The 16,876-nt window shown below is 38.9% G+C and overlaps 1 protein-coding gene across 7 annotated transcripts in view; it reads left to right on the forward strand.

Annotated features, from left to right (window-relative positions):
• MAP3K20 (mitogen-activated protein kinase kinase kinase 20) overlaps positions 1–16,876 on the forward strand; it is a 169,200-nt gene that overhangs the window by 84,366 nt on the left and 67,958 nt on the right. For all 7 annotated transcript variants that reach the window (XM_036857319.1, XM_036857322.1, XM_036857317.1 and 4 more), the window contains exons 4-8: positions 804–905; positions 4,869–4,934; positions 9,138–9,166; positions 9,285–9,422; positions 15,976–16,062. In XM_036857319.1, the coding sequence (XP_036713214.1) occupies positions 804–905; positions 4,869–4,934; positions 9,138–9,166; positions 9,285–9,422; positions 15,976–16,062 (422 nt within the window). The remainder of the gene's footprint in view (positions 1–803; positions 906–4,868; positions 4,935–9,137; positions 9,167–9,284; positions 9,423–15,975; positions 16,063–16,876) is intronic.

Raw genomic sequence — 16,876 nt, forward strand, 5'->3', positions numbered from 1 at the left:
TTGGCCTTTTGTGCTTAAAATTTGAGGGCTCGTCTAAATCCTGATGTAACAAATACTGATTTGTTTCCATTGTCACATAAACCCTCTGACTTATGTGCTTAATCTTATTTATCTCATAAGAATAACAAATTTTTGAAGAAATACCTATATTCATGCCTGCCTTTGTTTCAAATACATTCTTGCAACATCCTTGTGTTTCTGAATTCCATCTGAATGTCTTTGGATTTCATTGTCAGCTCAAGTTTTATTATTCATTCTGTTAGTGGTCTTGTCTTTGACAGATTTCTTTTTTAATGAATTTATTTTATTTATTTTATTTTTGGCTGTGTTGGGTCTTTTGTTGCTGCGCGCGGGCTTTTCTCTATCTGTGGTGAGCAGGGGCTACTCTTCATTGCGGTGCGTGGGCTTCTCATTACGGTGGCTTCTCTTGTTGCAGAGCACGGGCTCTAGGCGTGCGAGTTTCAGTAGTTGCGGCTCATGGGCTCTAGAGTGCAGGCTCAGTAGTTGTGGCACATGGGCTTAGTTGCTCCATGGCACGTGGGATCTTCAAGGACCAGGGCTCGAACCCGTGTCCCCTGCATTGGCAGGTGGATTCTTAACCACTGCGCCACCAGGGAAGCCCTTTGACAGATTTCTTACCAGGATGATATTAACTTTTAGAAACCACAGCATGGAACAGTTTTTATAAACTTTTAATGCCTTTTGTTAAATTATTTAACACATTTTCCCAATGAAACACTGAAGTCTTATTTCTGAAATGTGCCTTGGTTTTCATTATATGCTTATGTTTCCTTTGAAAATAGAATATGCTTCTCTGGGATCACTGTATGATTACATTAACAGTAACAGAAGTGAAGAGATGGACATGGATCACATTATGACCTGGGCCACTGATGTAGCCAAAGGTAATGCTTCGTGTATTCTTACAGAATTGGTGGAGAGCATCCTGACATGGTGACTTTAGTCGGAGGATTTCTTATTCTGTATCTTAAGATGTTCTTTTTTCAGACCAAAAGGAGCAAGAATTCTGCAACTTACTGTGCACATAATATTTTAGATCATTGCCTTTCTACTCCTGCATTCCTTTTCTCTCCTTCCTTTCTTTTTTACCAAAAACCAAGTTCCAACAAAATCAGTGGCTCCAAGGCAGCATTTTTGCCCTATTTTGTGACATTGTAATTGACCAGCTTGTTTGATACATTAAATGGAAAGATGATAATTCTGTTGTGCTGCAAGTCTCTACTTAGATGCAGTATCCAGAAAACATGACTTGCTGTAGGATTAGTTCTACTCATTTCGGATACATAATAATATGCTAAAAATAGTAAGCACTTGCAAAAAATTTTTTTATTTATCCTGCCATGCAAAAGCAATTCAGATTTTATTTTATATTTAATGTAATCTTGGAAATCACCCTTGGAAATGAAATATTTTTAATACACAATATGCCTAAACAAGGTGCCTAGTTCTTTTTCCCTCATAAATTCCTGCATAGACAAATGCTTTCTAAAGCAATTTAAATTCCATTTATTTTTATCTTTTTATTTTCCATAACTGAATGTTTCTGAGTTTTATTTATAACTGTCAAAGTTGCTTTGGAAACAACTTAATCTAAATAATGAATGCTGATGGTTACGTTTGTATTCTAGCAACCCCTAGAAAGCAAGTCTTTCCAAATTTTACTGGAGCAATTAACTCCTTTGCATTTTGCTGCTCCAATCTCTACCAACATCTCTTTACAAAGCAAATAAAGGGATATTTAGCATCCAATCAGGAAAGCAACTCATACTTTGCTTTCACTGGGAAGTCACACAGGGACTTCCAAAAGTAATAGCCTTTCCTTTGGGGAATTATCTTGTCTGCTTTAAGTTTCATCAACACCTGCCAAATTCTTCAAATGGAGAAAGTGAAAATTAAAAAAAAAAAAAGTTTCATGCTAAATGCTGCTGCTTGAGTGATACTTCATTACCTTATAAGAATAATAAGCTCTATGTTTAGGATGGTGTACCTAAGGCTTTGGCTGTGTTAATTAACTTAATTGTGTATTCATGCATCAGACGTCTCCAATCAGCCTTAAAATTTCACATTCTTCAAGACATTTTCATGTAACGTCATAGCCACTTCTCTGCATATCAGTAGGCCACCTGTTTGTAAGCAGGGTAATGTGCTATTATTGGAAACTGCCTGAAGCATTGTGGAAATACACTTACAGAAATGTAAATACATATACAAGCAGTCCTTGACTTAAAACACTTCACCTTACAGACATTTGCATTTAGGGTGCTCAGCCAATTACACCCATCTTATTACTTAATGGCACTTAGGATGGATAGACAGCAAACAAATCAACCGACACCAGTCACTCAGCTTCCAGCTGTACACCCTCCACTTAAGCTTCTCTGGCCCCCACCCTGTAAACCTCATCCCTCCTGGTCCCTTCCCCTGCAACAGTCCCTGTCTGTAGGGCAAGTCCTTTGGCTCCAGATTAGCTCAGTCATTCCTGTGGTTTCTCAAGAGCCCTGGCACTCTGTATCAGAAGGACAAGGAAGAGGAGGAACAGGACTAAATAGCACACTGGAACTAGAGGTAAAAAATAGGGATGGAGAAAATGGGAGTGTCCAGAACCACACGGTAATAAAATCACTTTTTGGTGGCTGATGAATTAATCTGAAAGGCAAGTTCTAATGTGTTTGGACTCAGGTGAGAAGCGTGAGGCAGAGAAGAGACTCGTTTATGTGTAATCACAAGTAATACTTAATACTTAAAATGGCCTACGAAAGGAAGAAGAAATCAATGCTTTCAGAATAACTGCTACCCTCTCTGATAAAGCTATGTGTAGAACTTGGAGATGAAATAGGAAGGCTTGATTTTTGTTGATTCCATTTTGAATTCAGCTGTGCCCTTCAGTTTGACCATGGCTGAAGCCACTGAAGCAACAAGATGTTGAGAAATCAAAGGATGAATAATTCATTTCAAATAAGAGTGGATTCGTGCATTTTGAAATAGGCATTGCTTAACATTACTGCAAAGAGAAAACCTCCTAAAAGGCAAAAGAAAAGATTCTCTTCTTTCTGGGTGGGAAGAGGGATGGAGGGCAGACCAGCCAGTATATCTGAAATTGCTACAAGTCAGTCAACAATGGGTGAAAGGAACAATTAAAGCAAATAAACCAGGATCCAATCTCCAAATGGTCATCATTGATTGCAAATCTCCCCAGTGACTCCTGTGAAATCTTTTTTTAGGAAACTCTGAATCTTAAAATTGATGAAAATGTTTTTCAGCATTCCTATTTTTTTGCAATAAAAATAAGGCAGACAGAATTGTAGATAGGTCTATAAAAACACATTAAATAGAATTTTATATGATTTTGATTACAACTGTTTATGTACACTAAATATTCTATAAATGTATACTATATGTTATACACAAATAATTTACAATACTTTTTCTTGTAATATCTGCCATGAGGAAGAAAAGTGCCTGTATTTAAAACTTTTTTGCTTGAGCGTTTTTTGAAATTCTTTATTGTCAGCAAATATAGAAACGATCTAGGTATACCTCTAATAGTAATTAAATAGTTTCTACCTGAAAAATTATTCAGGAATTTGATTCTTAAAGAAAAAGAGAAATAACTATGAAATTCTGTCATAAAAATTATTAAAAGTTACCTGAGTTGTAGCTTTTGAATTTTCACAGCTTAGAATATGTAGAACTTAATATTAGAAGAAATATTTCTTTTATTCCAGTTATATCTTGTTTAAGATCATTTGAATTACTAACACTTTTGTTGACTCTTCAGTAATATCTTTATATGGCAAGAGTTTAAATTTTTCTATGTTCTTTCATGATTCTTCACTATATAATAATCAGAATAGTATAAAATAATAGATTATTTTTAAAATTAGCCTTTATAAAACTGAAATTTTCTATATACTGAAAAAAAGAACCAAGGCCTAGTTATTAAATTATTGTTCAATAGATAGTTCATTAACCAAAGGAACCTGTTTGATTGGGGTGAGGGAGCTATTCCATTGTTTAGAAAAGACAACTTGAGAAATAAAGAGAGGAAATGTTTCAGTAGAAAATGCTCTTGTTCTTTATTCTAAGGGGATAGACTATATAAATACTGGGAAAGAGTCATTTTTTTATTCAAAATAATAAAACTCTATATACATCCAATTTACTGAAGTAACCTGATTTTCAATATGTTGTAGAGAATTTTAGAGTACATTTAAATATAGATTATCTCGAAGATTTATCCTTGTAAGAAGAATAAAATATTTTGTAACTACTGTATATTTTTCTATCTGAGGATCCCCAAATCCTTTACCAACCACAACTAATGAATCCAACCAGTTCTCCCCACCCCTACCCCACCTCCACTCCCGGGGTCTTACTGGAATGAGTACTGAGAAACCAAGCTGCACTGGGTAACTGCAGACATGCAAATGAAAACTGAAATTTTTGGTCAGAACTTTGGCTGATTTAGAAGGCAGTTGGTAGTATAGAATACCTTAGTCATTGGAGCCTTTCTTCCAGTGGTATCTGTGCTGTTTTCGTGCAGACTCCAGAAAATTAAGGTGTCCTTATTGGGTATTATAAGAAGCTCACTTTATCCACAATCAAATTCCAACTTCTAAGAGGTTAAAGCACATAAATTTTTCTTAGCATATAAATTTTCCTAATGTGGGCATATCCTGTCCCTATTTTATCCATCATGGAAAAACAGAGCACATGAATTTATTTTTTGCTATTAAATCCTTTGCAAAAATATGGAAAGTAATACTGATGTTTAAAATAGAAAGGTAATACTGATGCAATGTTGAAAAATTATATTAATAGGCCTTTCTTCCTTTTTGTACTAAAAGGAATGCACTATTTACATATGGAGGCTCCTGTCAAGGTGATTCACAGAGATCTGAAGTCAAGAAATGGTAACGTAGTCATACTTTTTTATTTTACCTATTTTATTATAAAATACATGCACCGTTGTATAGAAATAGGCATCATGCTTTCCATATCTTTTGTAACCTGCTCTTTTGACTCACTGCTGATACTGTGAAAACCTTTCCTCTATTAATAAATGTGAAAATCCACCACATTATTTCAAGAGGCTGCATAGTGTTCCACTGTATAAGTAGCACAGAATATGGACATTTGGGTTGTTTACATTATTTTTTCTCTGATAGGAAATGTTGAAGTTAATACTTCTCAGTAGAAATTTTCAACACATCCCTAATTATTTCTCTAGAATCATTTTCTAAAACAGGTATTGCTGGTCAAAGCACATAGTTGTGTATTTCTAGTCTTCTATTTTTAGATGGCTCTCTGTACTAGCAGTTTGGAGTTTTGTTATTGTTACTCCTGAGTTACTTGGCGTAAATTTTTTTTTAAATTTATTTTTATTTATTTATTTTTGGCTGTGTTGGGTCTTCATTTCTGTGCGAGGGCTTTCTCTAGTTGCGGCAAGCGGGGGCCACTCTTCATTGCGGTGCGTGGGCCTCTCACTATCGTGGCCTCTCTTGTTGCGGAGCACAGGCTCCAGACGCGCAGGCTCAGTAGTTGTGGCTCACGGGCCTAGTTGCTCCGCGGCATGTGGGATCTTCCCAGACCAGGGCTCGAACCCCTGTCCCCTGCATTATCAGGCAGATTCTCAACCACTGCGCCACTAGGGAAGTCCTGGTGTAGATTTTTTATGTCACTCATATTACCTGAAGGAGCGCCCAAAAATGATGCACAGGTTTGGAAAGTAAGAGCTTTCTTTTTCTTCTTCTCTACTTGCTAAAGTTTATTTATGATCCTGTATTTTATAATTCGGAGAGTGAGCACTTTTAAATGGCAGGATTAGATGTTACCTTCAAGTAGGAGTGGTAATAGCATGCTTTGTCCATTACATCACTTGAAAATTAATGGAGAAAGGCAGTGGGATTATTTAGCTAGCCAGCACTCAGAGTTTGCCTCAGAGTTTGCTACTTAAAAACAAAAAATCTTGCTATCAATTCATTTACATGCTTTAATTTTTTACTTGCTTTCTCAGTGATTCTTCTAAGTATGGAGGAGGAGGAAAACAATTTATTTTTAGAAAATCTTTAAATCACTGCAGTTACAATGGGTAACTACTAATAGTGTGATCCTTAGAATGGGTAGTCCTGGTCAGCGGAGGAAGAGAACTCAGGAATCCAACCAGCTGCCCAGGACCATGATGCTTGCGGGGGTGGAGAAGGGGAAGTTGTCGGCAGCTGCCACTCCTCAGCAGTCCAGGTTGGACCAGCACCCTGACCCTGACAGTCCACTCTGGCTGATGGTTCTTGCCCTTTTCTAGGCTTCGTCACTTATCCTTTGGCTTTTCTTAGACATAAGCTTCCTGGAGCTAAACACTTTTAATATATATTGGCTAGCAGGAGGTCATTAGGAAATAATACAGAATCTAGTAGGAAGTATCAGAGTTTTATGACTTTGTACATTTTCAGTTCTTGCTCAGAATTTCAATCTAAGTAAGTTGTTTAACATCTCTCCTTTTAATCTAGTTTATCTGTGTATCCTAAATATCCCATGAGAGAAGAATGGTTAAATTATCCAAGATGTCATTATGAAGACTAACAATGGAGAATGTTCCCATTTTTAAAAATTACACTTTGGGGGGTTCCCTGGTGGCACAGTGGTTAAGAATCTGCCTGTCAGTGCAGGGGACATGGGTATGAGCCCTGGTCCGGGAAGATCCCACATGCCACGGAGCAACTAAGCCCATGCCCCGCAACTGCTGAGCCTGCACTCTAGAGCCTGCGAGCCACAACTACTGAGCCCGCGTGCCACAACTATGGAAGCCCGCACGCCTAGAGCCCATGCTCCGCAACAAGAGAAGCCACCGCAATGGGAAGCCCGCGCACCGCAACGAAGAGTAGCCCCCGCTCGCTGCAACTAGAGGAAGCCCACGCACAGCAACGAAGACCCAACGCAGCCAAAAATTACAGTTTGTGTAATTACTTGATGGGAAAACACATACACATTGAAACAATATAGATCAAACTTTTAACAGTTTTGGGGGGGTGGAGACAGAATAGTAGGACTTTTATTTTCTAAGTTATATAGATTTATTTATTTATTTTTAATTTATTTATTATATTTATTTATTTTTGGCTGTGTGGGGTCTTCGTTGCTTGTGCACGGGCTTTCTCTAGTTGTGGCGAGTGGCGACTACTCTTCTTTGCGATGTGTGGGCTTCTCATTGCGGTGGCTTCTCTTGTTGCGGAGCATGGGCTCTAGAGCGCAGGCTCAGTTAGTTGTGGCGCACGGGCTTAGTTGCTCCGCGGCATGTGGGATCTTCCCGGACCAGGGCTCGAACCCGTGTCCCCTGCATTGGCAGGTGGATTCTCAACCACTGCGCCACCACGGAAGCCCTAAGTTACACAGATTTATAATGTTAGACTTTTTTAAATGAACACTTATTAACCTTATAATCAAAAAAAAGTAGTAGAAGTATTTTTTAAATAACTGAATATAGTATTAACAATATTTATATTTTTATTTGAAAAAATGTATAGCTTATTATATATAGTATCAAATTTACCCTTAGGCTATTTCTGTGTATTGGATCATGCAAAGGTTATTTTCTCCACTTATCAAGGTCATTAGTAACAGCTAATAAGTATTGCTAAACTACCATGTTCAAGACACTGTGTGGCTTACAAAGGAAAGGCTAGAAACATTTCTTCAGGATTCTGCCCTTGGCCTCCTCCCTTCTTATGCTCTTATTCGCCCACTCCCATAAAAGCCCCAACTACATCTTAACACTCTCAAATAGATCTCACCTTCAAAACTATATATCTATCTGCTTATTGAACATATTCACATACGTATCTTGTGTGACCCTAAAATGTATTGTGTCCAAGTTGATCTTTTCATCTTCTGCCTACCCCCCAAAAAATGATTCCTGCATTCCCTTTCTCAGTGAGTGACAATACCAGTTGCCTAATCCAGTAATCAAATAAAAAGGAATTACGGTTTGAGTGCAGAGTTCCTGTTCTAACCGTTATGCTGTATGGCCTCTATTTTATTTCCTCTTTGAGTTCTCCTCCTCTTGCCCCATAGCCAATTATCCAAGCCCAGTTGATTCTGCTTCCTAGCTGTTTCTTGACTCGGTCCACTTCTCTCCTGTCCTTTGCCACAGCCTTAGTGCAGGCGTCCTCACCTCTCTTGGACCACAACACTGGTGCGCACAGTGATCTCCTTACCTGTGTTCTGTTCCCCTCTGCACATTTGACCATTTCATTCCTCCGCTTAAAATCATTCATTGCCTTTCCGTTTCTCACAAAGGCTCTTCTGGACCTGGCCTGTGCTCTCCAAAATTGCATGCCTTTTCCTCTGCTCCTGACCTTTTGCACAAGCTCACTCTTCTGCTTAGAAAACTGCTTTCCTCCCCCGGGTCTCCTCTTTCTGTTTAGCATAGCATCATTTCTTCCAGGAAACTTCAACCTCCTTACACTTTGACTTCTTAGACTGCTCTTTGGTCCTATGGCAGTCTCCATGCCTCTCATCATGGAACTTATCCCACTTTATTATAGATGTTTAACTGTCTTTACCATTAGACTGTGATCTCTACCAGAGCTGAGACAATGCCAGTCTTGCTCACCTTCCTCTGCTAGAACATAGTACATGGCCTTGCCCATAGTATATGCTCAACAAATATTTGTTAAATGAATGAATGTATGAATAAGTAAATAAATGAGTATTATCTCTGCCTTCAAGAAAATTACTCTTCAACTGGGAGGAAAAACCATATATACCATGAAGTAATAATGCTAATTATTCCTCAGTATCATGTTGACAGTCTAGTGGCAGAACCCAAGTAAAAATTTGGTTCTCTTGACTACTACTAATCTATGCCTTTTTTGCTCCACACTACTGCATTTAATTTAAACCAGTGTTTTGAAGCCTTTTTTTAATCAGCACCTCATAGAATTAGTTTTGTATTTTTATTTTAATGTCAGCTCCTTTTTACAAAATCTTCAGTGCAGTAAATACTTTGATTTTACCTTTCATAATGCCATATGGAAGATAGAAATAGAAGTTTATAATTTTTTTCAGTATAACTCAAATTAGATGAGTTTCATAATTTATCTTTTTTTTTTTCCTTTTAGTTGTTATTGCTGCTGATGGGGTGTTGAAGGTAGGACTCTTTATTTTAATTTTTAAAAATTTCATTAATTTCAGATGTAGGTTTTGTGACTGGTAATTCTTTTATTAGTCAGTGAGTTAAAAGTTGATACTCGTTTCTCTTTTCTCAGATCTGTGATTTTGGTGCCTCTCGGTTCCATAACCACACAACGCACATGTCCTTGGTTGGAACTTTCCCGTGGATGGCTCCAGAAGTTATCCAGAGTCTCCCTGTTTCTGAAACTTGTGACACATATTCCTATGGTGTGGTGAGTTCACTTCTCATTTTTTGTTGCTAAAGGACATGCGAAAAGCAAACAACTTACAGAAGCGGGGTATAACAATTTAACACAGTTTTAAAACCATGATGCTGTTTCTGGTGGAATGCCCAGAGCAGTGGCAACAGAGAGAATATTTTCTAATTACTAGAAGGTTTCCTTTGATCATTTTTATGCATCTGAGTTATTTTGTCCTGTGTTGAGAAGAAGCCAGTGCCATCTGCAAGAAGCAAATTTAGATGGAACCTAAAATAGTGTTGGGCCTGATGCCCTCCTGTGGAGAGTGCCTTCCTGGGTGGACATACGTCTGTAGAATATCTCTGTAAGTCAGTGGATACAATGTGGAACAGGACTTCATTGTAATGTGTTGCTCAAAAAACCACCAGTCGATCTGCCAAATGAGTTAATTAACAGGAAATGTCAACCATTAAACTGATTAGTGAATTTCTGGAGAATACAGAAGAAAATGTGCTTATCATCTAGCACATAGCCTTGTCCATGTCTGCTGCAATGGCTATCTGAAGCATGAATCTAAGGTCTCACATAAGAAGACCAGCAGAGCAACATAGTTACAAGAACAGAATAATGTGCGGGTCAGGAGGTGGGATGCTCAAGGAATAGAGACCACAGGAATGAATCAGTGAAGGAGCAGAAGATGCTAGAGAAGGAGTTTTGTTTTTGTTTTTGTTTTTGTTTTAATTAATTAATTTATTTATTTATGGCTGTGTTGGGTCTTCGTTTCTGTGCGAGGGCTTTCTCTAGTTGCGGAAAGCGGGGGCCACTCTTCATCGCGGTGCGCGGGCCTCTCACCATCGCGGCCTCTCTTGCTGCGGAGCACAGGCTCCAGACGTGCAGGCTCAGTAATCGTGGCTCACGGGCCCAGCTGCTCTGCGGCATGTGGGATCTTCCCAGACCAGGGCTCGAACCCGTGTCCCCTGCATTAGCAGGCAGATTCTCAACCACTGCGCCACCAGGGAAGCCCTAGAGAAGGAGTTTTGAGATGGATCATTCTTGAGGAATAAGTTGTATCTGAATTAGCAGAGAGAAAGAAGTGGGGGCAATGGGGGAGGAGAGGTGGGGAGGGGAGAGTGGGCGGGGAGGTTCCTTGGTGGAGGAAGGAATTTATTTGTTCCCCTTTTTTGAGGATAAGTTTTTTATCCCTAAAAATGCTGTATTTCCTTTAAAAAGTCCAAAATAGTGTTTGGAACCCCCTGTCTTCGCCTCTCATCTCCTGATCATATTGCCTCTCTGTTTTATAACTTCTTAAAAGGAGACTTTCATAATCATGGGGAAAAAGCAGTCTAACTTTAGACCAAATCAGCATGCCTCTTCTTCCTGAACTCCTGTGTTTTCAACTGAAGGTGATAGCTGACAGCACAGGAGGAGACCAACACCGTCAAACCCATTCCTTTTTCTTTAGAGTTCATCAGTCTCTAGGTAATTACTGCTAGCCTCAGTAAGTTCTGGGCTGGTTTCAGTTAGCTAGCTTTTTCTAAATCATTACTACATCTTATGTCTACCAAATTAATATAATATCAGTTTTGTTGGCTATTTGAAAAAAATCATTTCTTGAATGAAATATATGTTTTTGATGAAAGGCTAGAATTGTAAAAGTTGGAAGACAGTAGTAGCATCAGGTTAAATACCTAATTTTCCTTAATTCTGTGTGTTTCTAAGAATGAAGGCTATAACCTATTTTAGACAGTGATCAAATAATTCTTATCAAAAGAAAGGGAAAAAACCAAAAGTTCCTAAAGAAATATATTCTAAAGCTGGTCCCGTATGTCAAAAGTTACTACGTTCTAACCATCCTACAATTCATCTGCTGGGGAGTCTGAAAATGGGGAAATTTGTTGCGATTTAAGACTTTTTGTGAGATGATTCCCTCTTAATGAAGTTCTGTTCCTCATTTTTAAGCAAAAATCTATTTATTGTGTCAGGCACTGCGCTAGACACCAACTTAGGGCAATTTAAATTTTACTTTGCCTGCTCCTTGGGACTAGTGTCTCATTTTATCCTGTGGAAACAGGAGCCAGCAAACTTTTTCTATAAAGGCCAGAGAGTAAATATTTTAGACTATGAAGGGCCACTTACAGTCTCTGTTGCATATTCTTTTGTTTTTTACAACTCTTTAAAACCGTTAAAACCACTCTGCCATCTGTAGCGGACTGACATTTGAGACCCCTGTGGAACCCTCTTATTCCAGATTGGAAGACAAGCCACATCGCTGAAGAACGGTTCCTAGTATTTTAATAAGGGACCACAAGTCTCACTCTTTCCCATTGCATGTTAGTTTTAAAGCAGGGGCTACTCTTTTGCTATCTTAAAGACAGGGGTTTACTTGGAATGCTGGTTATTCTTACCCCATAGCTGCATCAGCAGAATTCCATTCAGAAAAGTGCACATGTGCTCATTTAGTTATAAATGACAAATCAGGATTTTATTTAATTCTGACCCCTTCCCATAGTACTGTCAATTAACACCATTAGTGAAAGAAAAAGTACAAGGCATGCTTTACTGAGCCTTTTTGTTTAAACAATCACAGTTTTTTTTTAAAATGAAAATAGCGTTACATGTCCAAAGTAGGTACTCCCTAAAAGAGCAGTAGAGGACAGTTATTAAGGTAGGGGCCATGTTAGTTGTAGAAGTTTGTAGTGCATAAACCTTGAAAATGATATCTATCTAGGAGAGCAATGCGGGCATTTAGAATTTTTGATGTCCTTTCAAAACAGGTGAGTAACCAGAACTCCTTTGTCAGTAGGTGCATCTGTTTGCAGAAAACATACCAGGGTTCATTAAAAGCCTGTTCCATTAATTGAGCTCCCACCCACACAGCAGTCACATGCAGATGAATAAGAACATAAAAAACAGTTGTCCCTTTTTTGAAACCCATCCCCAAAACCCCAATATATGTTTGCTTTTTATTTTTCTTTCTCAGACTTGCTGTAAGAATTTAGCCCTTCATAGTCTCAAAGTCCCTAGCCCTCCCCAGTTTAATTGACCTCTGTTTCTTCTTAACACATGAGGAGACTAGCCAGGCTTGTATAGCCCTGAAATAAACGTGCTGGTGAAATGCCAGAAATGGATCTTGTGATCCTTGCTTCTGCGCTGGTAAAGCTTCGCTAGGCAGGAAATTGTTTCTGTTTTATAAGGCACTAGATTTTTTTCTATCCCCTTCTGGTGACTTCTCTTGAAGGACTAAACCAGGAGTGTTTAGGATATTATCCACGAAAAAGAAAAGACTTCAGGAGAGCCAAAATCATTGAAGAATTAGCCTTCTGAGAACTCAAGGCCTAGCCACTCTTTAAAAACAAAGCTCTCCTTAATGACAATGCAGAAGGGATTACCTTCTCAGAAGCTTCTCAGCCGAAACCAGCTTTGAAAATAGAGCGGCTTAAGAGCAAGCATCACTGCCTCACTTGTCTCTGAGCCCTGTTCCAGAACCAGCCCGGCTCAGGTAATGGCTTTCCATTGTTTGTAAAAGAAAAGGCAGGAAAAGTACACAGCCTTGTCCAAGTTTCTCTTCTGTAAACTGAAAATAGAAATTTCCCTTGTGAACCCAGTTTAAACATGGGGACGTCTCAATATAAAATGAGTTGGAAAATATTTTTAAGGTGAAAGATCACAATAATGTTTGGCCTGCATTTTCCATAACTGATATTTTCAGTCATAGTTTAATACACTTTTTGACCTCTAAGTGACTTCCTCAACAAAGTTACATTTTTTGTGCCAAATGTCATTTTGTTCAGTAGAAAAAGCTGTTGTCCTATCTCATACCACCTACTTTTTTGATACATTTCTGAATGGTGAATAAATAATAGGAAATCTTGAGATGTGCTGATCGTGGAATTAAACTAAAGACCTCATTTGGGCTTCAGGACCCAGTGGTTAAGGACACCATCCCCGTCATCCTTGCCAGTTTCACATCCATCAAGTGGCTCCCTCAGCTGTGGTAGCTCTTTAGAGACACAGAGAGGGAGTAGCATGAAACTATCTTATTTTTTCCAGGATTAGAACCCTCGGAGAAATATAACTCGGGTCTTACTAGATTTTTGGACACTTTCCAACTGAATATTTTGGGATAAAGAATGACATAAGGGCTTCCCTGGTGGCGCAGTGGTTAAGAATCCGCCTGCCAATGCAGGGGACACGGGTTCGTGCCCCGGTCCGGGAAGATCCCACATGCCGCGGAGCGGCTAGGCCCGTGAGCCACAACTACTGAGCCTGCGCGTCTGGAGCCTGTGCTCCGCAACAAGAGAGGCCGCGATAGTGAGAGGCTCGCGCACCGCGATGAAGAGCGGCCCCCGCTTGCTGCAACTAGAGAAAGCCCTCGCACAGAAACGAAGACCCAGCACAGCCAAAAATAAATAAATTAATTAATTAATAAAAAGGGTCTTACAAAATATAAAACTCAATAAAAATAAACCACTATTTAAAAAAAAAAAAAAAGAATGACATAAATCTTTTTCTGGTGTCACTCCCCAGGCTCTTGGTTCTGCATCTTACCCCACAAAACCCAGGCCGCCTTTGTGCATGTGTGCGCACGTGCAGTGTATTGTGCAGGCCGGCCAGCCTCCAGAAGGAGGGGTGCAAGGCTGCTTATCCAGACGTTTTGGGGTCCAGGGCGTTAGATTTATCTGAGGCAGTCATTCTTCCCATTCTCCTTAGGAATGCCAAATCCATTCACCTACTTGCCCTTCATACGCCTTCCCCTCCCCAATCCCAACACCGGGAGGGTGGTAATTGCAACAAACTGAGGGGCTTCATTTCCTGCTCAGCCCTCTTGCTGCCTCTGTCCCCCACCCCACCCCCGTGCCGCCCTGTGTCAGGTGACCACATACCCGTTCTAGTTCTCACCCTTTCTTTACTTTCAGTGTTTGCTGGAATCATCCCCTTCTGGGATGCCCCTTACCTTTTCCTAAGCACTTCTGTGACTCAGATAGAATTATTCAGTAGCTCTTCTAAAGAAGTACCTGACACACTTGATTAAAAACCCAAAGAGGCTTCAGTGAATTTCTTTTCCTCCTGCTTGAGCAGCATCTGCCAATTTCCCTGATTTTGCTGCTAATTATCTTCGTATTAGCCAGAATTCATTTAACATGTTACGGCTCCAATAAGACCGAGCGCTGGCTGAGGAAATAGTGGATATTGGATTCCCTTGAATAGTGTATATATCCTCAATGTACATTCTTATTTAGAAATGGGTTTTTGTTTTTAGAACAACAGAAGTGTAAATCAGAGGTGCTGAATTCGCTTCTGCCATGGCTCCGTACCAAAACTAGGGCCCGCTGCATTCTCTCTTATACTGTAGCTCTCCCCTCTCTACAATTACATGTGGTCAAGACCTTGACCTTCAGGGGTGAGACAGCAAATTCATATTCTAGCTCTGCCACCTGATAACTCAGTGCCTTTGGGCAAGTTTATTTAACTTCCTTAAGCCTTAGTTTCCTCATCTATACAATGAGAATGATACCTCTCTGATGGGATTGAGATTAATCATGATAACATACCAAAAGGGTTTAACAGAGTAACTGGAACATAATCACTCAATAAATGATAGTGGTTGTTATTATTACGATTATTATTGATAAAATTATAATTGTTTTTGCACTTCACAAAAGTGTTGGTAGATTCAAATCTTAATACTCATTTGTATAAATAAAGAAAGAAACTGAATGTAAAAATCTCCATTACTCAGAGTTGAAAGAGAATACAAAATCATTGGCTGTTTTCAGCATTTCCAGCATCAGTTTGCTTTGCTTGGGCGTTCCAGTACAGATTTATTAATCCTGCTAATCTCAAGGATTGCAGAGAGATAACACAAACATAAATTTGCACACACGTGAACACGCACGCATACACAGCCTATATATGTGTATATATAAGGCGTTTATTACATTTTAGAATATAATATAATAAATTGTGTGGTAAGTGGAGGAAAATGAATCCCTTAGACTGACTCATTTTGAGAGAGATTTCTCCAAAGCACGAAATCTAAATGTTACAGTTTGACGAGTACCTACCATTGTGGAGTAAGTGGTATAGCCAGTGATTTGGATTTGGCGCTCGATTTTTTTTTTTTTTTATGAGACCATTATTGAACCTTTGAAAATATGGTTGAATTCCCAGTTATTATCTTATAGAGCAATTTATCAGAGATTGAAGGTGCAAAGAGTTTTGACCAACAAAATATAAAATCTAGTTTATGGTGATACATGAGAATTCTGTTAATTTACAAGATAAAGTTAAATCACTGAGGCCCACTGGTTTCATGACCTTTTAAGCCTGGCTCTAGACATTCTAATTCCTAAACCAGATTTTTTGTCTTTAATATAAAAAAAGAACAGCAACAACAACTAAAAAAAATATATATATATAAAATATATGGAAGAAGTCCTCTGCATGAATATATACATTTTGCCCAAGTTTCTACAGATGGAGTTGGTTGTGCCTGGTAACTGGATACAGTTAAATGTTAAAGTTTCAGTAATATACCAAAAATATGAAGTACAAGAATAAAAATTCCATTTTCTTTTTGTTCCAGGTTCTCTGGGAGATGCTAACAAGGGAGGTCCCCTTTAAAGGTCTGGAAGGATTACAAGTAGCTTGGCTTGTAGTGGAAAAAAACGAGGTAAGACTGCGATTCTCCATTCAGGTACATAGATCAGAAAACAGTATTGGGGTTTTGCAAAAGACTTTTTCATCTTCTTCAAATTGAAAGTAAGTTCACGCTTATGGAAAGATTAGCAGTAGGAGCTAACACAAAGGGTCAAAGTGATGTTATTCCTCATGAATGGACCCTTTACATCTAATTGTTGCAGCTTCACGTCGTGATGCTGTAGATCAAAAATTGTACAAGTACTGTACTAGTTTCTCAGTCTCAATTGTAAAACCTAGGGGTTTGTTCTTAGTGATGAAAGAAGCCATTGCGTCCAAGGTAGGGGAACAGTTTTAACTCCATCTCCTGCGTTTAGGACATCTTTTTTACTGTCCGGGAGTTGATATATCTGTAAGAGACCTTCAGCTACTTCAACTTACCTCTCCCAGCAGGAGTCACTATAGTACAAGAAACTGTCGCTTAGATGAGAATTTCAAAAATAAAAGAAGAAAAAATAGTTTCAAAAAAGGGAAAAATTACAGTTTTGCCACCTACGTTGAACACTACATTGAAGATGAGCTCCTCACTGGAATTGGCGAGGCAGTGGCATAACTGTTCCCTTCTTCATGCAGAGCCTTTCCATTTCAAAAGAACTTCAGTGGCGTAAACACCGTTTGTGCTGTGTCCCCAGCCTCGCTTTTCTTCTTCCCACAAATTGAGGCTTTCCGTTAGTTGGACCTATGAGCCAACATCAGAGAACATGGTACATTCATATCAAAGAGAGCAAATACATTTTGAAAGGTTTAAAATTGTGACTGAAACGCACAGCCATGGAAATTCTCAGCAT

This window comes from Balaenoptera musculus, chromosome 7, assembly GCF_009873245.2.
Source record: "Balaenoptera musculus isolate JJ_BM4_2016_0621 chromosome 7, mBalMus1.pri.v3, whole genome shotgun sequence".
Taxonomy (NCBI): domain Eukaryota; kingdom Metazoa; phylum Chordata; class Mammalia; order Artiodactyla; family Balaenopteridae; genus Balaenoptera; species Balaenoptera musculus.